The sequence below is a fragment of the Galendromus occidentalis genome, unplaced genomic scaffold, assembly GCF_000255335.2.
Source record: "Galendromus occidentalis unplaced genomic scaffold, Mocc_1.1 scf7180000077157, whole genome shotgun sequence".
NCBI lineage: Eukaryota > Metazoa > Arthropoda > Arachnida > Mesostigmata > Phytoseiidae > Galendromus > Galendromus occidentalis.
The window spans coordinates 17,825-40,240 of record NW_003805145.1 but is presented as its reverse complement, the minus strand read 5'-3'; the positions used below and the strand labels follow the sequence as shown (position 1 = coordinate 40,240).

General features: G+C 51.7%; 4 protein-coding genes across 4 annotated transcripts; 3 read left to right on the top strand and 1 right to left on the bottom strand.

Annotated features, from left to right (window-relative positions):
• The first annotated feature begins 1,421 nt into the window (after positions 1-1,421).
• Chd1 (chromodomain-helicase-DNA-binding protein 1) lies at positions 1,422-12,216 on the top strand. Its single transcript, XM_029110906.1, has 10 exons — positions 1,422-1,502; positions 4,905-5,026; positions 5,204-5,309; positions 5,417-5,518; positions 5,653-5,693; positions 5,797-6,324; positions 6,398-6,498; positions 7,361-7,538; positions 7,713-10,359; positions 10,497-12,216. The coding sequence occupies exons 1-10, from the start codon at positions 1,422-1,424 to the stop codon at positions 10,974-10,976; spliced, it is 4,386 nt and encodes a 1,461-aa protein (XP_028966739.1). The 3' UTR covers positions 10,977-12,216.
• Positions 12,217-12,406: 190 nt separating this feature from the next.
• sip1 (septin interacting protein 1) lies at positions 12,407-15,035 on the bottom strand. The gene is made up of 3 exons (XM_003741333.2): positions 13,275-15,035; positions 12,719-13,147; positions 12,407-12,595 (listed from the first exon to the last, which is right to left on the bottom strand). Exons 1-3 carry the CDS (start codon positions 15,030-15,032, stop codon positions 12,407-12,409), a joined length of 2,376 nt encoding a protein of 791 aa, XP_003741381.1. The 5' UTR covers positions 15,033-15,035.
• A 553-nt stretch (positions 15,036-15,588) lies between these two features.
• On the top strand, positions 15,589-18,501 carry LOC100905669 (muscle M-line assembly protein unc-89). Its single transcript, XM_003741332.1, has 11 exons — positions 15,589-15,806; positions 15,959-16,113; positions 16,206-16,571; positions 16,685-16,794; positions 16,890-17,140; positions 17,223-17,315; positions 17,413-17,529; positions 17,634-17,723; positions 17,852-18,127; positions 18,219-18,328; positions 18,438-18,501. The coding sequence occupies exons 1-11, from the start codon at positions 15,651-15,653 to the stop codon at positions 18,499-18,501; spliced, it is 1,788 nt and encodes a 595-aa protein (XP_003741380.1). The 5' UTR covers positions 15,589-15,650.
• Positions 18,502-19,991: 1,490 nt separating this feature from the next.
• LOC100905524 (zinc finger protein 287) lies at positions 19,992-22,317 on the top strand. Its single transcript, XM_003741331.1, has 7 exons — positions 19,992-20,154; positions 20,492-20,625; positions 20,748-20,915; positions 21,038-21,252; positions 21,340-21,819; positions 21,933-22,117; positions 22,254-22,317. Exons 1-7 carry the CDS (start codon positions 20,027-20,029, stop codon positions 22,315-22,317), a joined length of 1,374 nt encoding a protein of 457 aa, XP_003741379.1. The 5' UTR covers positions 19,992-20,026.
• The last annotated feature ends 99 nt before the right edge of the window (positions 22,318-22,416 follow it).

Below are 22,416 nucleotides of genomic sequence, written 5' to 3'. Positions count from 1 at the left end.
GTTCGACAAATCTTCATCTTTATTTATATATATCATCGGCAGCGCAGCAGCGCGCGACCGAGATTCATTATAGAAACAGAACGAACTTCAATTTCATGGGTTTCATCTTGGATGGAGAGTACCTCGAGGGTTTCGAGGGCTCGGAGAGCTCTTCCCGGTATGGCTCCTGTGTCATGATAATCCGAGTCGCTTCCCTAAGGGTGGCTGTGCTGGGAGAGGCGCGAAAGATACTGATTGGCGGACGAGGGGGCTCGACCATGGGTTGTGGACTGACTTCTGACTGACTGAGAAGTAGGTGTTCCTCGGGGAGCTTTCAACATTCACTCAGGTCGAAAAAATTCGTATGTGAATAGAACAGATCGAGCATCGAGAAGTAGAAGAACTAGAAAAATTCTGCGAGACGAGATCTGCAAATCAGAAGTTTTATTCGCGATAAATGAAAGTTCGGTCTCCGGGAGCTCGAGCCGGCCTCCGAGAAAACATGCGTGCAGACTTCCGTCCGATCACCTGATCGGGGCTCCGCTTTGAGACATGTTGGGACGTCATACGCTATCTCGCATAAGAATGCTATATATAGGGGTGGAGTTTGAATATGTACGTATTCCGAGGTGTGGGCATAAGCGGCAGCGAAGTTCGCTGAACTCGAGAACTACATGCCGGAAACTCCTACACATATCAGATCCCAGGCGTTTCCGTTGATGGCAACTTCGCGCTTCAGTGAAGTATTTCCGCTCCCGACGGCATTTCTCGGTCTTCCTGACATTGTCGCGAAATTTCGAGATCGTACTCTCGTAGCAACTGCACATTGTCTGATTTCATACTACAGGGGGAAGGTCTATATGTTGTCGATGACAGCGTGGTAAGTTGATCGTGAGCTCATCCGCATGCTGACAGCAAGGGCTCCTTGAGCGCATACCCCGTAGACTCCATCGATATGCTCGGCCGGCAGGAATGGGGAAACTAGGAGGGCGGAGAAGCTCCCGGTCACAGGTCCAGGGCTGCGAGCGGGTCAGCAGGCTGGCGAGCTATCACATTTCTCAACGCTTTGAGGTAGTGCGAGAGACATCCAAGGATCCGCGCGTTAGGAGAGTCAGCTGCCACCGCAAGTCGCATCGCTCCATCGACGTCGCCCATGTACGGCGTGGCCGCGAAACCCCCCAGATGGACGAGAGCGGAGAATTTTCCCTGGGAACGGGAAAGACTTCTTCGTCCGCATCTGAGACCTTCTCTCTGCAGAAGAGTATGGATAATGTATGCCGCCGTCCTACTCCCGTGTCCGGATCTGATACCTGTAACAGCGAAAGCAGACTTATGGAATCCCTGTACAAAAGAAGAACTGGAGTCATCGGACCGTTCCTCGGTGAACCGATCGCCATTGAGGGGGGCGGCGGTGGATTTCAGTCAATGCTGAATGGGGTGCAATGATTGCGGAGGACCTCATCAGCGACGAGCTTCCGGAGAAGTCGCTCGCGGAGCTGGTCGCCGCACAGGTTCGCGTGAAGGTGCGCTCCGCAGAGCTAAGGGGGGACCACCTGCGGAAGGGTGCGTCTCCCATGGCTCCCTTCTCCTCCCCCTCTGGGTACGCTCCAGAATGATGACAGCGGGTGGGCGACTGCTGGTACTGTAGAAGCTGCGATCAGGATGGACCAAGCAATAGCCGGAGTTGACTGATGTGAACCCGACAGACACGCTGAGGTCCAAGACGAGGAGATAGACCTTCCGATACAAGTCGACTACCAAACGCAACTTCTCGAGATGGCACTCAGCAGGAACGGGAAGAGATCATATCGTGTGCAGATGAATAGATGGAATAAATCTAATCCAACCCAAATCCAAGCCCGAATTCGCGAGCATTAAATAACCAGCCCCAAGCGGCCAGAGCTCCAAGAATATACGAGGAGCCGTCGACTGCGGCCGCCCAGCCTTTCTACAAAAAGTTCGAGTGAGACCCCTTTGAAGGGGAATTCGCCTGCCCGCCTGTTGCCGGGAACCATTTCGATTATTCTCCCAAGATCACGGAAGAAACCCACGGCCGACTTTCTGGAGACGCCATGCGTTCCAACGTCCACAGGTCGGGATACGGAGCGTCTATCGAGCTCTTGGTACGTCGCGAGCTTGCTCCACTCCGCCATCTTCGCTGCGTCGCGAGCCTCAGGGCAAAGAAGCTGCCGACAAGACGGTGCTGACGTTTCCCGGAGCTTTCCTTGAACTGTTCATTTAGGCTTCTTCGTTTAGAAGGCATAAAGTAGGTTCACACCCGTGACTCGGAGGTCGTGAGTCAGACTTCCACTGACCGCGAAGGATTTCGATCTGTCAAGATCTGCCAGTGAAAAGCGCATCTTGCGAATGTCGGCGTGATATAGGTCGCAGACGTCCCCGCAGTACTCCACTTAGGCGAGGACGCGAATCGCTGCAAATCGCAGACGTCAAATAAATATCCATCATAGACTATGTTTTCAGACAGAGTCGACTGCGCCATATATAGCCATAGGGAGCTTCCATCCGGTTTACCCAGAGTCGATTCGGGAAATGTCGCAATGCATGCTCCACGCACGGTGGCTGACAGTGAAGCGCTCAACCTTCCCTTCGACGAAGTCCGGTTCATATATCTCGAATTGCGAGAATGAGAGCCTCGGACGAAGATCCTAGTCTGGAAATTGATTCCGAGTCACCCGAAAAAATCTAGAAGGAAAACCGCCAGAGAACAAGTTTCAGTCTCTCTGACGACGCGATGGTAAGCCGGACCCGTCCGAGTGAGACCGATGACGGAAGCGCGAGTACGGACAACGGACTCGACAGAATGGAGCCGCTGTAATTTCAGGGCTCAGTTTTCGTTCATGGCGTCCGAACCCTGACGGCCAGCAAGGATTGGCTCGCGGAAAAGTGACCGGGAGACCTTGCCCTTGTTCGAAACGGAATCTTATGTCTGATGTCACGAGAAAGTCAGCGAATCCAGCGGGAGAATGAAAAAATTGGGTTTCCCCAGCGGCAGATAATTCCTCAATTTTCGGCAACGCTGCACCCAGGAACTTAGGTTCGGAACTCTGAAGGTAGGCCAGCTTCCAGCTAATCACTCACCCGGTGAGTGGGAATCGAATGTCTTCAGATCAGATGCCTGACGGGGGGCCGGTAATAGTTCCCCGGACCCTGGATGTGGAGGGATTCATTATATGGAGCATGAGACTTGTGGCTCAAGCGGCGGCGGAGAATACGCTGCCGTCTTCATTGTCTGCTTCTACGGACTTATGACACAGGCTTCCCGGTCTGCGCGGTTTGTTGCCGCACACGAGAGGCCGTTGGAAGAGCAGGCGATAATTAAGCCGACGCATTGAAGGTGTCTACCTCGACGTGAAAACTGTATGCCGAATGACAGCGACGATAATCTCTGGGTCTCTCCAGTCGCGAAAACGGAAATCCGTCCCGATATTCAGCCTCCCGACCGATGTGGTCGGAACTGAAGGCGATTCTAAGCCAAATCGAATGCACCCCCAACAGATCACTCCCATACGACGTACCGCGTTAGGAGGCCGAGGTTGAAAATCTACGAAATGAAGATCTGACTCGGTATCGTTCCGCCATTTTTCGAATGTTCGCGCCGCTCCTCTCGTTGCACGGGTCTCGTTGGTGTTGCGGGCGAGGCGGAGCGATTCTTTGTGAGGTTGCTGCTGCTATCTTGTCCCTTGTTTTCTGGTGTCTGGCTGAGTGTTGGCTGGAAAAAAAATAGCCTCAGACGTTTTCTGTGATTTCGGAAGTTATCCTCGGGTCAGCAAGGGACGGAATTTCAACTAGGACGAACAAAAGAGCCCAAAGACGCCTCGGCAAGCAAACCGGTAGCCGGGCTCCTTGAGTGCCATGGCGTTGGTATGTTAGCGATATCGCAAAATCCTTGCAGTTGGAGTAGAAAGCTCGATCTCGAGCTTCATGGATGCTTCTGGGTTCCAACGGAGTTCTGAGGGGACCCGTTCGCTGAAACTTGCCCCACGTGGCCGACACTCTCGGTGGAAATTACCCCCGTGAGCATGGTCTGTGGTGGAAAAATCACGTTTTTCCTCGAAAATCCGACTTCGTACTGATGTAGTGATTATGTGCGATGTTCGACGATGTGATTTTACGTCTAAAATCGATTTATACCCTACATGGCACTCGGCGATCTTCGGAATTTTCGCATAGTTTCAAGACCTCCAGGTGCATTTCCAATGCCAGAACTCATCTGTGGTCGAATAGACGACGAATTTCACCCGTAGAGCTCGCCGAGAGTCGATTCCGAATTTTGCGTGCTTTAGGCTTAGAATCGAGTTGAATTTTGTCCTTGAAAAATTGCCATGGGAGCTCCTCTTGCGGACTGTTTTTCGATTGTTCTGACAACCCCTATGGGCACCAGCTGATCCTCGATGTCCGAGGTCGATTGAAAGCACGAGGGGGCAGCTAAGTCGGCTTCGACAGAACTCCCGAACTCCTCCCCTGATTTAGGGAGCCCCCAGACCCCACTGATCTCCAAGTGAATTCTGTGGGATCTACCCCTCCCCCACTTGGAGGGGTCTTCTTCCCGGTACCCGGACCCAGTGTCCCAGTCCTCAGGATGCTTCGGTATGGGGGAAGCTATGACCATCGATTCGGAAGCCTTATATTCAGCCGGAAGACTAAGATTCTTCGATCTGCTGCTTGTTTTGGAAAGCCACGTGCCTTTGTTTTGACCACCCTGCCCGCATGATGTTGGCCGGCGTCCTGAGCTTATTTCTGCTCGATGACGTCCCCCCAATGCCTCGTATCGGGGTCTCTTGACCGCAAAGTCAGCCCCCCGACCGTGGGGTCGGTTCCGACTTTGTGAGCTTCCAATACAGGAGTACCTTCCGTGTGTCCGCTAGGGTGTCCATGGTTTTGACAGTGCATTCTTTATATTTCAGCAGGACGAACATGACAGTGACAGCTCAAGTTCAGCCGGTGACTCCTCAGACTCTTCAGATTTCGATGAAAACACATCGACGAATAATCGTGAGCGACCAAACAACAATCAGATCGCAAATAGGTGAGTGTTCGAATATATACCGGGAGATCTTCGGTAATTGGCCGACTCGAAGTCTGCTCGTCGAGGCGGCTCCAACGTCAGTGCGCGGGTTGTCGCAGCCGTATAGTCGTATCTGACCAAAGTCGCTCGAGAAACGACGGAACTTTTGTTGAACGTGTACCTTTCTCCGCTCACTAGTGCCTCCGATGATTCGGATAGCTCGAACAACAGCTCCCAGGGAGCAGTATCTGACTCATCCTCCGACAGTGAAGATGTACCTCAACGCAAACCGGCGCAGAACAACGTGAGTTCCAACTAGACTCAACGGTTTCCTTTCTCTTCCGATGAGCGCTTAATGCTTCCCAAGAGCTCCAGTCTCGATGGATTGACATCCTTCCTTTCCGATTGCAGCGGGCTGCGAACCGACGAAATGATGGCAAACCATGGGAAGACGATCCCGATATGTACGGAATCCGGAGATCTGGCAGAGCTAAACCTCAGACGAACCGATTCGTGAGTACCTACATCAGCCAGGGAGAATATTTGTTCAAGATTCTATGAGCTCGAGAAATCGGTGATCGCAGGTTTCTTAAATTCGTATCTGTTTGCCCGGGGATCCTAAGCGTATCTCTACTCTTTCCATTCAGACGGTGGAAGTCAAACCAGTCAAGAAGACTCAACCTCGCAAGTAAGTGTCGATGTCGCTGCCGGCCAGTGAAACGCGTTTATTGTGTACGATGAGTTCGCACCAACTCGGACCTTCTGATTAGTTCCTGCGTTGACATGACGAGCTCAAAACCTCACTTATCCAGGGAACACGGTTGGAGCGAAGACAGCGACAGCGACGGCTCGGAGCGTCCGGCTCAAAAACGGAGACGGAAAGCGCCCTCGTCCTCGGAATACTCTGATGACGAAGTTGTTCAGCGGGCTTCGGCTCGGAGAGGCACGCGCAAGAGGGTGTCTTACAAGGAAGCTAAAGAGGACGTGACGGACGAGGACGATCTCATGTCGGTCGACGGCGACGAAACCAATGGAGTAGTAGAAGAAGAAAACGTCGAGCAGGTGGAGAAGGTCCTCGACAAGCGACTCGGGAAAAAAGGGGCCACAGGTTCTCCGACGACGATTTATGCGGTCGAGAAGAACGGGGATCCGAACGATCCGGACGCGATCGAAAAAGAGCAGCAATTCCTCATAAAATGGAAAAACTGGTCCCATCTGCACAACACCTGGGAAACTATGGAAACTTTGCAATCGCAAGGCGTCAAGGGCATCAAACGCGTCGACAATTACCTGAAGAGGGAGGAGGAAGTCCAACGATGGTGAGTTTAGCGGGAATCGTCGCCGTGCATTGGAAGGCGAAGGAACTCGGCTGAGTTAGTCTCTCCCTTTCAGGAAGGAGAGCGCAACACCTGAAGAGATCGAATACTTCGATTGTCAACAAGAGATGACCGAATTGCTATACCTCCGCCATCAGGTTGTGGAACGAATCATATGTGAGTTGCCTTCGAGAGCACACCATCCCGACCCTGTAACAGAGTACCACAACTCTCTACAACGCCTCACCCAAGGTATCATCAGCCCATACCATCGCATGATTTCTAATTCATGCATGAAACCGACGAACGGGACAGTTCATCGCCTGCTCCTAGCTCTCTGGACAGACTGTCCATACCCGGCATCTCGAGTCCCGAGCGATTCGGGGTAGTCCCCCACCGGGGATCAGACGTAGCGGATAGATGCATGCTGAGCGATTTGTCGGAACTCTGTGCTCCGGAGCATGCACATGGACTTCAATCACTCCCGGACTGCAAACGGGCTGTACATTGTCACTGTATTACTATCAGATGCTTGAGCTCGTTCTTCTGCGTAGGCATGATTTACTCGGAACAAGATCCAGATGTCGGAAAGTACTCACGAATATCTTTGGAAGCTTCATCGGAATGGTCTCGACCGATTCATTCGAAACGCTTTCCCTCTGACGCGGGCTTTCGCAACTTCTGTCTGAGGGTTCATTGTTCGACGCGTTCTAGTTCCTTCCCACGGGCTCGAATAACTCATTGTCGGAGTCAATCGAATTTTCCTGACGTCTTCTCTCCGTCAACTTCGCCGCTGATAGTGTTGAAGTCAATAAACAGTCTGTCCGATGTGCATAGACGACACTGACCAACCGCTATCGAATCATTAGGACTAACTCACCAACTATCATCACAAACGAAAACGCGCACACGAACCGATTTCTTCTTGAAGAATACGAGACCTTCCTTGAGATTCTGTCCTAGATTTCGCGACGAAAACAGAGTTCCTTGCTCAACTGAGGACTTGAGTTTTCCTTAATTTTGTCCCCTCCCTTTTCAGCACGGAAAGACCGTGACGGCGCTCCAGGAGAGTTCGACTATTATTGTAAATGGGAGGGTCTTCCGTACTCGGACTGTACATGGGAAGACGCATCGTTGATACGCAAGAAGTTCAAACCAATCATCGACGCATTCCACAGCCGGGAAAGGAGCACGACGATTCCGGACAAGCACCATAGGTAAGGAAGGCCGCGGTTTGCACCGTCGGTCGTGACTACTCAAATAGGAATTTTCGAGCAGAGTCACTAAAGGAGCCGGACCTATTCTCGGAACTCATTTTAGGCGGATCGTTTGGCCCCTGTGCACGGGGAGTTCGATCATCAATTGTAATTTGGGCTTGTTTCCTTCCGCAGGTACTTCACGAGTCGGCCCAAGTTTCATCCTATTAAAACCCAACCGGATTTCATCGGGGGCAGTGAGCATTTAGAGTTGAGAGATTATCAATTGGAAGGAGTCAACTGGCTGGTGAACAGCTGGTGCAAAGCCAATAGCTGTATCCTAGCCGACGAAATGGGTCTCGGAAAGACGATCCAAACAATATCATTTCTCAACTACCTCTTCAACGACCATCAGTTATACGGTCCCTTCCTGATGGTTGTTCCACTTTCGACACTCGTAGCGTGGCAGAGAGAATTCGTTAACTGGGCACCAGAACTGAATGTAGTCACGTATCTCGGCGACGTTTTGAGTCGAGAACGGATCCGCGAGTTTGAATGGTATGTGACCGGTACGAAAAAAATCAAGTTCAACGTACTGCTCACAACACCCGAAATCATGCTGAAGGACGCGACGTACGTGGGTGAAGTCGATTGGGCTGTCTTGGCCGTGGACGAGGCGCATCGACTGAAGAACGACGAGGCCCAACTTTACAAAACCCTCCAGGACTTCCGTACGAAGCATCGGCTATTAATTACCGGTACGCCGCTGCAGAATTCCCTAAAAGAACTCTGGGCACTGTTGCACTTCATCGAGCCCGACCGATTCCCCACATGGGATACGTTCGAGGGGGAGCACCACGACGCGCAGGACAAGGGCTACAGCAAGCTCCACAAACAGCTAGAACCATATCTGTTGCGTCGAGTGAAAAAAGATGTGGAGAAGTCTCTCCCTGCCAAGGTGGAACGGATTCTTCGGGTGGAAATGACAGCGCTGCAGAAACAGTATTACAAATGGATCCTGACGAAAAACTACAAAATGCTCACCAAGGGCGTAAAAGGCAGTCATGCAAGTTTTGTGAATATCATGGTCGAGCTGAAAAAATGTTGTAATCATTGTCTTCTAATTCGGCTGCCGGAAGCCACCAACGGACAGGACGAACTCACCCAATTGATCCGAGGATCCGGGAAGCTGCTCCTCCTCGACAAACTCCTGTGTCGTTTGAAACAGACCGGCCACAGGGTTTTGATCTTCTCGCAAATGGTGCGGATGCTCGACATCATCAGCGAGTACCTGAAGATGCGCAGGTTCCAGTTCCAACGGCTGGACGGGTCGATAAAAGGCGAGACCCGGAAACAAGCGCTCGACCATTTCAACGCGGAAAACTCTCAAGATTTCTGCTTCCTCCTATCGACGAGAGCCGGCGGCCTGGGAATAAACCTGGCTACGGCCGACACCGTAATCATATTCGATTCTGATTGGAATCCTCAGAACGATCTCCAGGCTCAAGCGAGAGCCCATCGAATCGGCCAGAAGAATCAGGTGAATATCTACAGATTAGTGACCAAGGGCTCGGTCGAAGAGGACATCATCGAGAGAGCCAAACGGAAAATGGTTCTCGATCATCTGGTCATTCAGAGAATGGACACGTCGGGTCGAACGGTTCTGTCCAAAGGCGGTCCGTCAAACAGCAGTGCCAACCAGAGCAGCAGTACTCCGTTCAATAAGGAGGAGCTCGCTGCGATACTGAAATTCGGTGCCGAGGATCTCTTCAAAGAAGAGGACAGCAGTCAGGACGGTGAGAATCAGGAGCTAGACATCGACGAAATTCTTCAGAGAGCCGAAACCCGAGAGGACGCCCCGAGTACCATGGGCGACGAGCTTCTCGGTTGCTTCAAAGTGCAGTCTTTCAACTTCAACGAGGAAGAGGTCTCGCAGACACTTCCAGACTTTTCGGGAAAAACATGGGAAGACATAATACCCGAGGCGGAGCGGAAAAAAATCGAGGAGGAGGAACGCCAGCGCGAACAGATGGAGCTTTACCTTCCACCGAGACAACGTCGAACGAATTTCGCCGATCTCGAGGACGGTGCCGATGCCGGCGGCAGCCAAACGGTCAAAACCGGGAAACGTGGACGACCAGCCAAAAGCAAAGAGACACTGGGCAGTTTCTCCGATAATGAAATTCGGCGCTTTGTTAAAAGTTATAAAAAGTACCCGGCTGCGATGAAACGTCTCCATGTCGTCGCTCTCGATGCCGATCTCCAGGACAAATCGATGGTCGAACTGAGGAAGCTTGCCACCGTCCTCGAGAGGGGATGTCGCGATTCGATGGCCGTCGTCAAGAACACCAAGCAGAAAGAGAAGGAGATGAAGAAAGAAAAGAAGGATCGAGGAGCCAACGATGGCACCGGCGAAAAAGAGGGCGGCGAAGGAGAAGACGAGAACTCGAAGAACTCGAAGCACAAACGAACGACATTCGGTCTGGGAGGCATTCAAGTCAACGCGAAATCCGTATTCACCGCAATGGAAGAGCTCGAAATCCTAGAAGTTCTTATGCCCGACAACCCAGCCGAACGGTCAACGTGGAGAGCTGACTGTACGTTCAAGGACCCCGGTTTCGATAGAGAGTGGACGCCTCAGGACGATACGAACCTCCTGAAAGGCATCTACGAATACGGCATGGGGTCCTGGGAACAAATGAAGATGGATCCCGCGCTCCAGCTCAGGGATAAAATACTTCCCGAAAATCCGGAGTCGAAACCTCAAGCGAAACACCTTCTGAGTCGCGCCGATTCCCTCCTCAAGCTTCTGAGGCGGATGTACAACAAAAAGCAGAAAGTGGTGAGTGTTCCGACCGCGGTCGGCTTTGCTCGATTTTGAAATATGTCAGTTCTTTCCTCTCATCGATATAGCCCGCCTACTATCCGTGCCGTGCTCCCTTCCCGGTTCGGAATTTTTAAATATCTCCCCTATTGTAGATCATGGCTGCGCAGAAACGCAAGGAACGCGCCGAGAAGCGACGGGAAGACAGCAAACGCGAGAAAGAAAACAGGAAGGACAAGGACAAGAAAAAAGCATCTCACCACGCCTCGCATCATTCGACTGCCTCTTCGAATTTCGAACCCGTAGAAGATCTTCCAAGAGAGGTTTTCAATGATTGTAAGGAGAAAATGCGTCCAGTGAAACGCGCGCTTCGGCAACTCGATTCTCAAGACAAGAAGCTCTCTAAAGAAGAGCAGATACGGCTGACTCGGCGGTGTCTCGTGAAAATCGGAGATCGCATCAATGAATGCACTGGCGAATATCCGACCGACCGGGCCAAACAGTGGAGATCGTATTTGTGGGCTTTTGTGAGCAAGTTCACCGACCTTGACGCAAAGCAACTCTACAAACTCTACAAGCACGCTGTGAAGAAGTGCAACGCCGAGGAACAGGGAAGCAATCTGCCGTCTAATTGAAGGCGACATAACTCGTAAAGAAATCTAAGACTAGTTCGCACGCTTGCTCGAACCGCGACCCCGCTCGGGAGTTCTGCATTCCTTTCGGATCACTTTCTCTTGGCAATGCTCGCATTTGACATTTGAATGAGTACTTTCATCCGATGCGTCCTCATTTTGTGGATTTGTAATTTATGTATTGTGAGGCGCCGATAGCTCCGACCTGCATCGAATTCATCTTCCAATCGATGATTTCTGGCCATCCGCGAGAGCTCGTGACTGTGACCTTAGTTCATCGAGGGACATCAGCGCGCCAGAGATCGTGACGGCAGAGCCTGATCAGCGTGAAACGGCGAGAGCGAAATCGCTCGCAATGTTCGGAAGACGCTCTCTTTGAGGAGAAGCGCCCCCCTCTCCCCCTCGGTCGGATATCGAGCCCAAGGCTCCATGCGCACCTATGGTACGGATCCGTGCGCGAAATCCGTCCGCACGAAGAACCGCGGCAGAATTTCCGTCGGAAACTACAGTCGTGCCCGAGAGGTCGGAAACTGTTGTATTCAGACCACGGTACGGGAGAGCATTCCCCGGAAAACGGCGCTATCGAGCAAGCGTGGAGAGTTATATTTTGGATTGAGGGAAGAGTGACATATTTAAAATGAAATCCGTGAGACCGCCACCTCCTTTTGGAACGAAACGAAGGAAACGATCTCTACGGGTTGAGCGCCTCGCGAGATTGTCTACCCTGTATATTTAACGATTGCGTTTGATCTTGGAAAGTATATACTGTGTACTTAGAAGATTTATATTAGACGAAGATATAGATCCGAGTTCTAGAGCGGAGACAACAAATTGAAAATTAGTCGATTGGTCATTAAGCCGAGAGGTCGCTTCCCTTCTCACGATGCGTTAAGACGTGGATATTTTATTTTCCTTGGATAGGGCTCGGCAACTGTAATTACTGTACAGTGAATCAGGCCGTCTAAAAGTTGATGGGAGGATGTGGGAGCGTTTGTAGATGCTGCTCACCGACCAGAAGAGAACCAATCTCACTTGTATCCGGAGTTGGTTCGTCCGTCAACTCGTTGCCGTAAGGAGCCCCAGACGAGCAGTGAAATTAGAGCGATGGTTCTATCTATACGGAATGCCGCTGGAAAAACGAAAGTCCTAGGGAATGTGATGCAGGAGAAGGAGGGGTTTTGTACATATGCACATTACGTTTGTCTACTTGGCCCTGAAGAATAAACATTTATTTACAGAAGGTGACCAACAAGTCTTTTCAGTGGGTCTCAGGGTGTCGTGGCCTCTATCGACAGTATGACTTCCCTCCATCATGGCTTTCTCGACGTTTTCATTCAAATAACGGGACGGCAAGCTCCGCCCGGTTCCGACTCACAGGGTATCGACTCATTTTGTACATTTCCCTGGAAGATCTCCTCTTCCCAAAGACTATTTTAGCAGCTGTCCAAGAGACTCTCCATCGACGTCGGCACCCAGGTTTTACCGTTATATACAAATATAGTGTTGCGTTCCAGATACAGTATACTGTTTCCGAGTTGGTAAACTTGTCGTTCGTCTTGCTTGCGATTCGGGATGGGCGCGAAGAGGATTCCTTTTTCGTACGCCCGCTGCTCCAATCCTTCCTGAAAGAAAATTATCATCAGATCCCCATAGTGCGATGCGATGGGCGGCGAGATCGCGGGTTCATTCGTCGTTTTTGATATCCGATCGTTTGTCGTCGCTCAAATCACAAGGAGATCCCTCACCTTGAAAGTCACTTTCGAGCTTTGCGCGAGCAGTGCCGCAACAGATCTCTCGCGGGCTTGTTGCTGCACGGACGGGACCTGAGCACTGAAAGTTTCCGGCGTTCTCACAGCGTGGAATGGCTGCCCTGAGACGGCCCGATTCATCGTATCCAATGCGAGACGGAACTGCTCCCGAATTCTGACGTCCTGGAGCAGTTGATCAGGAAAAGCGGCCTTCCAGCCGGAGAACCAATGCGAGACGTCTTCATAGTTCCGGGATGTTTGCAGCAGCTGGAACAGCACTGGGTGGAACTTAGGGAAGAAATACTTGTCGAGCACAGCAGCCAGAGCTGGAGCGGGAGCCACGTCTGCCCAATCGGTGAACCATTCCCAGGATTTGAATTCTTGATTCCTTGGATCGATGACGAAGTTTTGGAGTACGACACCCAACTGCAAAAACGGATGAGAGATCATTGCTTGCCCCATCCACGGAGTCAGAGCGAATCGATTTCCCTGTTTCGGGAATGATACCGCTATGACGGAGAACAGTGAAGGTATCCCCGAAGGACTCACTCACCTTCGGAATGATGTTGGTCGCGATGAAGGCTTCGAGAGAACCTTTCGGCATGACGCCGACCCAGGGTTCCAGGATCGCCTTGGCGGAACTGTCGCTCGGGTGCCATTTCGTGAGGGCATGGGCCAATTTCATGCGGATCGGTTGGTAGACCGGTTCCAACAAATCGGACATCAGCGGCAGCCACGGATGAATCCACGTGTGGATGGGGACAGTGTCCTGGAGTGGGTCCCACTGATCGACTTCCTGCTGGATTTTCGGGAGAATGATCTGTTCGTACAGGTGTTTCAGCACACCGGCTGGGATCAACGACTTCCAGGTTTCCAGAAGCACCACCAATCTGTTTTCTTCTTGGAGACGGGACACAGGGTTCCGCGGGGACCATCGGAAAATCGCGTGGCGTACCGGCGGACACCAGACCTCCCACATCAGGTTGTGGTAGTAATCGGGTGCGTTGCGTGGTCGGTGCGGTCGCTCCAGGATGGCTTGCCATTGCTGAAACACTTCGATCCCGTACCGTGGGTTCTCGAGGGGATTCCACGCGGAAAGGAAATCTTTCATGAGAGGGAAAATTATCAACGGGGCCAAATCGAGCAACTCGAATTGATTGACTTCGGTTTCAAATTCATCCACGAGTCTCCGGAATTTTATGCACAACTCCCCCACGCTCAGACGTCGTATGGCTTGGGGTCCACAACCGGCTTCCAGCTCAGCCAGGGACGCGGCCAGTTTGGACAGAGTTCGTGCGACTTTTTCGCTTTCCTCCCTCTCAAGGTCGACGCGCTCCTGTTGGAACTTCAAATTCGTGATGCGATCTTGCTCACTTTCGATGCGACGAGTACTTCGTTTGATATCGGACTCACAAGCTTTGATGAGCACATCCAGATTGTCTTCCAACTCGGGCAGCGTGAAGTTTCCCTGAGGACCTTTGGTCCCAATGTCTTCCTCCGGCCTATGATGCTGCTGAGCTATTTGATGATAGCCCGAGAGCACCCTCTGTTCCGGTCCCGTCATGTCGATGACCTTGCCCTTGGGACCTATCTGACGTTCCACGAAAACCCCGCTCTCCTTCTGTACTTCTTCGAGTGACTTGTAAATGTACTTTATCTTTTTTTCACCCTTCCGCCATTGGTTGGCCTCGCGCTTCTGCTTCGTCTCTCCTTCCTCGAGCTCGGCGATTCTCTGCGCCGCTTTCTCGGGTCCATACGCCCCTATGGCTCCTTTTCCCTTACGCACCGTCGCCTCGACCGGTTCGGAGATACCCTGGAGGTTTTTCCCCAAACCTTTCCCAGGCTGGTAACCCATCTGTAGCAGCAGTTTCGCGCCCATCCCTCTCGTGTGTTTTTCCCAAGTCCCGATCGAGGAGCCCAGAGCGCTCCTCTCACCGGCGAAAACTCCGGAAGGCCCGGCCATGCTCCGAGGTTTCTTCCGGGCTTTCTTGAACTCGACGCTCTCCTGATTGTCCTCATCTTCCTGAGGCTTCTCGTTGTAAAGAGATGAACCGCTGGACACGAAAGCGATGTTCGTTGATTTACCTCCAGGAGCTCCACGGAACGAAGGTCTACCCCCTCCGGCAGCCTCTCCGTCATCGTCGTCATCATCGTCCGCACCTGCCGCGGAGGGCCCGGCTCTTTCAGCCCAAATCCCGTAGATCCGGTCCTCCCTGGTCTGCCTGTATCGAGTCCTATTAGGATTGAACTCATTCTCTAAGTCCCAGTCAGTCACACTGAAGTCCTCGATTTCCACATCGTCGTCCGCCATTGCGATCGCACGTTTTTTTCTGATCACGGAGGATACACTATCGAGTCCTCAGGTTTAATGGGATGTGATATCAAGAGCACAACATGATTGAGATATCTGTCAATGAGCAACTTCTCCGCCGGTCTCAGTCAGCAGTCGTATTTCGTTAATTTCGAATGCGAACGTGTGTTGTATCACTCTCTCCACTAGGTCCGGGGAGAGAGAGAGACTCGGGACGCGGAGGTCTCTAGCGCAAAATGGACGGTTCCGCGCAAGCATCAGGCGCAAATCTATCCTTAATATTTTCAAATTTGGCGATATCGTCCCAGTGTTCGGGATTCGGACGCCATTGTCCAAGCTCATGGAGTGCGGGAAGCTGTTTTAATCGAGCTCGGTCGCGGCCAGCGATTTCTCTCCGCTGCGCGAGGGATGACTTCATCATCTCAGATGATAAAACTCACCAAGGCGCCAAAATCAGCTCTGCGGTTCTCGGAGGCTGCGGAGGTATGCGAGTGATTGGAAAATCGTCAGAGCCCCGCAGCTAAGTTCGTGATAACTTCATCGCGGAAGTGAAGACCACGAGAAACTCACGACAGGTCTGAGCCAGGAGGAGGCGTAGCGTCTCTGTTCGTAGAAATTATGAACTCGTTGTTCGGGGAGCGAGCCACCGCGGAGCTGGTCGGCAAATTGCGCCTCTTGACTGCTTGTGAATTGTGCAAGAATCCGTGCGATGAAACCTTCTTCGCAGTGGAGTGCAGTCATTACACCTGTAGGAATTGCGTCCGGCAAGCAAAGGTGAGGGAAAAGGCTAACGCCGACAAACACAACCCGCCACTGGCCATGAATTAGGAGCTGTCACCCTTCGGGTATCAGTTCGGTGCAGTTGTAGACGAGGTCCCCAGAGGGACATATGTCGAATTCATCACGGCCACTCCCTCCTCTTCCAGAATGAATGCGCAAAGTGTAACGTACCGGGTGCGATTCTTCAAGCCCACTATTTGGATCCGATCAGTGAAACTCTCCTGAAACTCAAGGACATTCTCAGCGCCGACCACAGCCCGAAGCCAACAGCCAGCAAAAGGAAAGCTGGCCAGGACATGCTGTAAGCTCCCGGGACTTCCTCTCCGCTCCTGTGTAATGAACGCTGGCATGCTACGCCTCCACAAGAATTTAGCTCAACGTTCTCTATTTCAGGACGCCGACGTCGAAGCTCATCAAAAAAAATTGCTCCTCGGAGAGAAGCGCAGCAAGCCCCAAGAGCCCGAGCATCGACATGATCTTCGCGCGCAAGTCGAAGCCATCGGGCCTTGAGACTCAGGAAATCAAATCTTCTCCTTCCATCGCCGCGGGTTCCGCGGGGGACCGAAGCAAGGCTACGCCGTCAGCTGTCAATCCAGCGAATGATGTCACGATCGGGAACATCAGCTTCTCCCAGTCCATCAGGGACTCCCCTGTCATCCGAACGAATAGCAATGAGCGGCAGATCCCTTGCTCGTGTGGTGCGCGAGGTCCCACCGCGAGCCCGATAACCATCGATTCTGGTGTTCAAGTTTCTAACAAGTGAGAGCTCCGACGTATTCCGTGATGCATTTCCTCCATGGCTCTGGTCGGGTCTCCCCTGCGTCATTTTCAGCATAATCCAAGGACTCACGAAACTTTAATTCCACGCGCAGCGTTCTTACCTTGGACGTGTCGGTACATGCGAGACCGTCTATGGCAGAAGCACAAGTACAAACCGACGAATCGATGAGCGGACTCATGAAACCTCTTCTTCAGTCCGTCGGTAAGAATTTTCTGATTCCTGACCGATGAGATGAGATGTCGACTCGGGAGCGCAGCTCGAATTTCTTTCCCTACCGCAATTGATCGTGTCCGCAGGTATGCAAACGGAAAGGCTCCACGTACCAGTCAAGCGCTATTTCGAGGCGGCGATTCAGACGGATGATGAGCTCACGGACAAGCTATGCCCAGAGCTCTGTTCTGAAGCAAAATCCCTTACGAGCACGCAGGCGGTCAACGGGAATCAGACGGTGCACGCGCAACCTATCAGTCTCGATATGAGTCCAATAAAACGATTTGACCGACCGGAAACGGACGCCCAAACTAAGACCATCACGAAACCCGAGAAGGTACGTAGCGTAGCGATGGGGATGGAATGGGCTAGCCCAGATTTCGCTCATGTCAGCGGGCTCTTATTTCCTCCGGCTGCAGGACAATGCCGAGGACACCATGGACTTCAGTGGAGACGACTTGAACCAAGACGTCACGTCGCACACGAACGGGGACATCACATCTTGCTCGAAGGTAGCCAAGCTTCTGTAGTTCTCTGTCTAGGAGTATTAATAGTCGATGATCATTCGCCGTCTCAGGTTCAGTGAATGAAGCTGTATACCCTATACAGGAAACATCACAGAGGGACACCTTGGATTCGTTGGACTACAGGACCATGGAATTGAAGAAAGCTGGCAACCGGAAGGACGAGAACAGAATCGTGGAACGCAAACAACGCTCACCGGAGGTTTGCGAATTTTTCCCTACTCTCTATGCAATGGCTGTTTGAGCTCATGCCCTGCAGAGCGTCGCATTTATCGATCACTGGAAATCGGAAAGACTATATTCTAGCCCGATTCCCTGGATTCTCTCCCGAGTGAGATTTTCAAGGATCTGGAGAAGGCTCAAGAACAAGTCCCGGCAAAGGAAACAAGAAGTCAGGTGCATGCCCCGCCACTCCATTGATCCATCAAAAAAAAATCCGTAGTTCTCTGAGCGCAGGTGAATACACTGTGTCTCTCTCGAGGCGCATTCACGTCCCCTAATCAATGTTTTCCCCTATTCGTCAGAAGGACACCTTGGAGTCATTCTTCAGGAGCAGTGAGGAAACAAGCGTGCCCGAAACGGAACCGAACTTGAAGTTTGGATCTCCCACGAAGGTGATCAAGTCCAAACGGGCGGTCATCGTATCAGAAGCAGATAGCCCGATCAAACTGATCGAGAAGAAGAAGAAAACGATCATCCTGAGCGACGAGGACGAAGCGTCCTGTAAAGCGCCCTCCGAAGAGCCACGGGGCAGACCCTCGAGGCCAAAATTGTCATCGAAGGTTAAAGAAAACAAAATGGTAATTACCGAATACGATAGGTTCTAATCGGCATACGAATTCCTGCCTGCATCGGATGAATATAAAATGGTATCCGTCCGGTCTTTTTCAGCAGAAAAAATCGCAATCGAGGATCGCGAAAGCATTGCCAACGTTCAGCAGTGATGAGGACGATGTGGATCCGCTGCCCATGGATACCGAAGATTTGCGGAATCTTGAAAAGTTCGTCCGTCGCTTCCATGGAGAAGATATTGAGAGGACCCAATCACTACTGATCCAGCTCTGCTGTTTCCCTAGCGTTTCATCCAATGGTACCGAATTTGTTTTTCAGGGAAATCGAGAACCTGGATCGTGAAATGGAAGACAGCAAAACTTGTGGTAAAAGCCGCTTCTGATAGATTTAGATTCAATAATATGTTCACATTCGCACGTCGATTTCGGATATGCGTGGAGTCTATCGGCGCAGGAATTCATTAGTGTGCGTAGTTAATATTCAAGAATGGTCTCTTGCGGTAACTTATTCCCAGTAAATAAATGTTTTATTTTCCGCAATTATTGGGGTATAGATCTGTGCGCGCATCATGATCGTCGGGGTTTGGTGCGTGATTCAGGTTAATAATATACCTCTCGTATGATTGTGGCTAGGCATTCATGATCATCTGGGATTTTCTCTCCGCCGGATTGAGTCGGCAATCGATACAGCTCGATGGATCTCTCATCTTGGGGGTCGAACGCACGTCTAATGTGCGACTTCCGAAGTTGACGCATATCGGGAAGACTAGAGTAGCCGAACAGCTCATCCTTCATCTTTTCCGAATGATCATAAGAATCATTTCGCCGGCGAATCTTCCAGTAGACGGAACCAGATCGAATGTAAAGCCCTTCTACCCGACAAGAGAATCCGCGAGGGACCGGATTCAGAACCCCGAGCTCAGAGATTTCGAATCGGAAGATTATTTCATGCAGTTCCCTGATTATTATGGGGTCATCCGAGCATTCGCAAGATCACGATGAATGGAATAAGGAATGCACTTCAGTGAAAATCGTGGCTGTGAAATGACGGTTCGATCGAATGATTCTCAAGTTGCTGTCAAGTACGAGGAATCTCGAACCGCGGCTGGGCGAACCGGTCTTGCATTTCACATTTCTTAGTCATTGAAGACTCACTTATCCGGTCGAGCCCAGAGATACAGTAACAATTGTCAGAGCCGGGAATCGGGCCCCTGAATGACCGGCGAGGACAGAATTCGTCGCCATTTCATTATTTCCGCTGATTTAGATGATCGCGCGGAGCTGAAAGGAATCCAGGCTGCGTACTGCGAAGAGAGGAGTGGCTTAGCAGGGGCAGTCTCGCTCCCGCTCAGATCATCGCGTGCAAGTCAGGAAAATTCTACCCACCGAGCCCTTTCTCGGGCTCGGCTCAACGGAAGAGCTGCAAAGCCAGTTCCACACAGGCAGAGAGGAAGAAGACCGTGCGGCCAAAGAAATATCAAAGACTGCGACGGCGGCTCTCCATAAGAGAGAGCGGCCCACACCGCGCCAGCGAGTTATCCCACACAAGCGCCGAGCTTCAGCGGGACACACACAAGACATCGACGACGACGAAATAGAAGAGGGTGATGATGATAGCCGCCACAGCAGCAGCAGCGAGCGAGACCAAGCAGAGTTGAAGCGGCGCCAGCGAGAAAGCAAGCGAGCGAGTGAGAGAGGGAGCTGAAGAGGAGAAGAAGTTACGAGCCAGGGAGCGAGACACGACACAGCAGCGGCTATCCCCACAGCAGCCAAGGCTGAACACTTCGACCTCGTCTCGTCTATTTACACCGGGCGTTCTCTTCTTCCTCTTTTTACAGTGTGTGCAGTGGTAGTGGTGTTCTCCTGACGACGACGACGACGACGACGACAAGAGAGGAGTCTGTCTGTATGGAAGAGCTGGCAGATATCGTTCGGGTGGCAGCTGAGGCCACGAATAAGGATACGGTGTCGTTCGAAATCGGTCCCAACGAAATACTCAATGAGCTTGTGGTGCCTCCCGACTCAAGGCTTGGAGAGTAAGTATTCCGTCTCGCCCACCTTCGGGCCTCGCTCCTGTCAGTGGCGGGCGCTTGAGTAGAGGGAGTTGGCACGCTCTAAAAAAAAATCCGCCGCGGAATCTCTCGATCCCCTGCCCGAGTCGGTAGACATCTAGAAAATCGGGGTGCCGAGCGCTGCCTGGGATAAGCCGTGGGTTTCCTCCGATACCTCCGGAATAGAGTGAATAGTGGGAGAATCGTCAACCCTCGGAGTAATGACTTCCGTTTTCCTCGTAAACGACTCCTTCTGGACGGGACTCTTGTTCGCTTGGACAGACGCCCACTAGAAACTCAAATTTCCCTTGTGTCCAAACAGCAAAGATCTCCTCGGACGAAGAAGACGCAGAGCGGCTCCCACCGAACGGAATGTTGGAGATCATCAATGCAGGGTTTGCCTCAAAAGATTTCGTCAGCTTGGGCACCTGACCAATCACTTGCGGCTCCATACAGGTAATATGAGAAACATGTCTAATATCCTCTGACATAAATCCTGCTCATGCCACAGGATTTGATTTGCGTGTTATGCGTGCTATAATAAAGACATGATTGGGTCCCTTGAATGTATCTTTCAGGTGAACGACCGTATGAATGTGAATTCTGTCATAAACGATTCACTCAGACGGGGCATCTGGTGTCGCACATACGATGTCACACGAAGACGAGACCCTACGAGTGCCAGTTTTGTCGGAAGAGGTTCACTCAGAGCGGTCATCTGAGCAATCACGAACGCTTGCATCTTGGTCAGTATGGTGTTTAGACGGAATTCAGTGCCATTCCTTCTGTACGATTGAAGATCGGGGATCTGAATCACCTCATGAGCGAGTTCTGTTCGCTCAATCGGAACTTTGTTGGTGATTTCCAGGCGAGAAACCGTATCAGTGCAAAGTATGCTTCAAGAATTTCACACAGAGTGGACATCTGGTCAACCACATGAGACTACACGACGGTCAGAAACCGTTCCAATGTCCCATGTGTTCGAAGAAGTTCACTCAGTCCGGTCATCTTAGCAATCACATACGACATCACGAAGGCGGAAAAGCGCACCAATGTCACTTCTGTCACAAGAAGTTCACTCAGGTTAGCGAGCGGTTCGATCTGTCGGGCGATCACGAACTCTCTCGCGCTGAGGGATTTGACTGACTCGGGTTCCATTCCTTCTTTTAGGCTGGCCATTTGGTCGACCACATCCGGACGCACACGAATGAACGTCCTTACGAGTGTTCAATCTGCGCCAAAAGCTTCTCACAAAACTCTCATCTGACTGCTCATATGCGAACCCATCGCAATATCGTGCTCGAGGATCGCGGCCCGCCCCCGCCTCCGACCAGCGTTGGTTCTTCGCTACAATCACTCAATCAAGTCGCTGCGGTCACGGGCGTGCCGATGTCGAGCTTCATGGCGCCACCTCCAATATATGCACCTCCGAATGCCCCGAACCTTCTGCAGCTCACCACGGCCACGGCGGCCGCGATGGCTGCAATCCAGGCCGCCCGTCCTCTGATTGTTCGTGTGAAGAGAGACGAGGAGAATGGTCTGGTAGGGGCGTCGGCGAGCGCCAGTGACATTTACGGGAACTCAACCGATGTGCTCACGGAAGTCGATCTCGAAGAAGACACGCAGCCGGGCGAAGTTGCCGAGGATATGGTCAGTCGACTTGATGTTTCCGCGCTATCCGATGGAATTTCGCTTATTCACGATAAGAAATTTTAGACGGAAAGAGCGAGCTGCCAACCCTAACGATAATGTATGTTTTCCAGCGGATGAACCAGCCGTCGACGTCGAGAGCGTCCTCGGTGAAATCCGCAGCAGGCTCATCTTCATCTGGTCTCGTGGAAGAAAATAGCTCCAAATTCGAAATCGGCGAAGACGTCGCATTCGTGGCTTCAGTGATGCACTCGCAAGAAGTCGCTAGTCTCGGCGAGCTCGGAAAGAGCGCCGATCCGTAAGTATACCCGTCGCCAACGAGGAGGTTCGACTTTCCAGGAGGAGATCGCTCGGGCATGCGAGGGTGGAAATAGCGAAGGACTAGTCGGAATTTCCCTGTGAACAGTTTTCCTAATGATTGACCGCGATTTCAGAGTCCGCTTATTCTCGATCCAAACCATGATTGAAGGAGAAGAAATCGGCGGCCGCGATTCATGATATCGGTTTAATGGAGCGAGTCGTCAGATTCACAATGCTGGTTCTGTGTATATGTACAAACTCGACAGAAAGCCCGTATCTTGAACTTCATGTAAATAA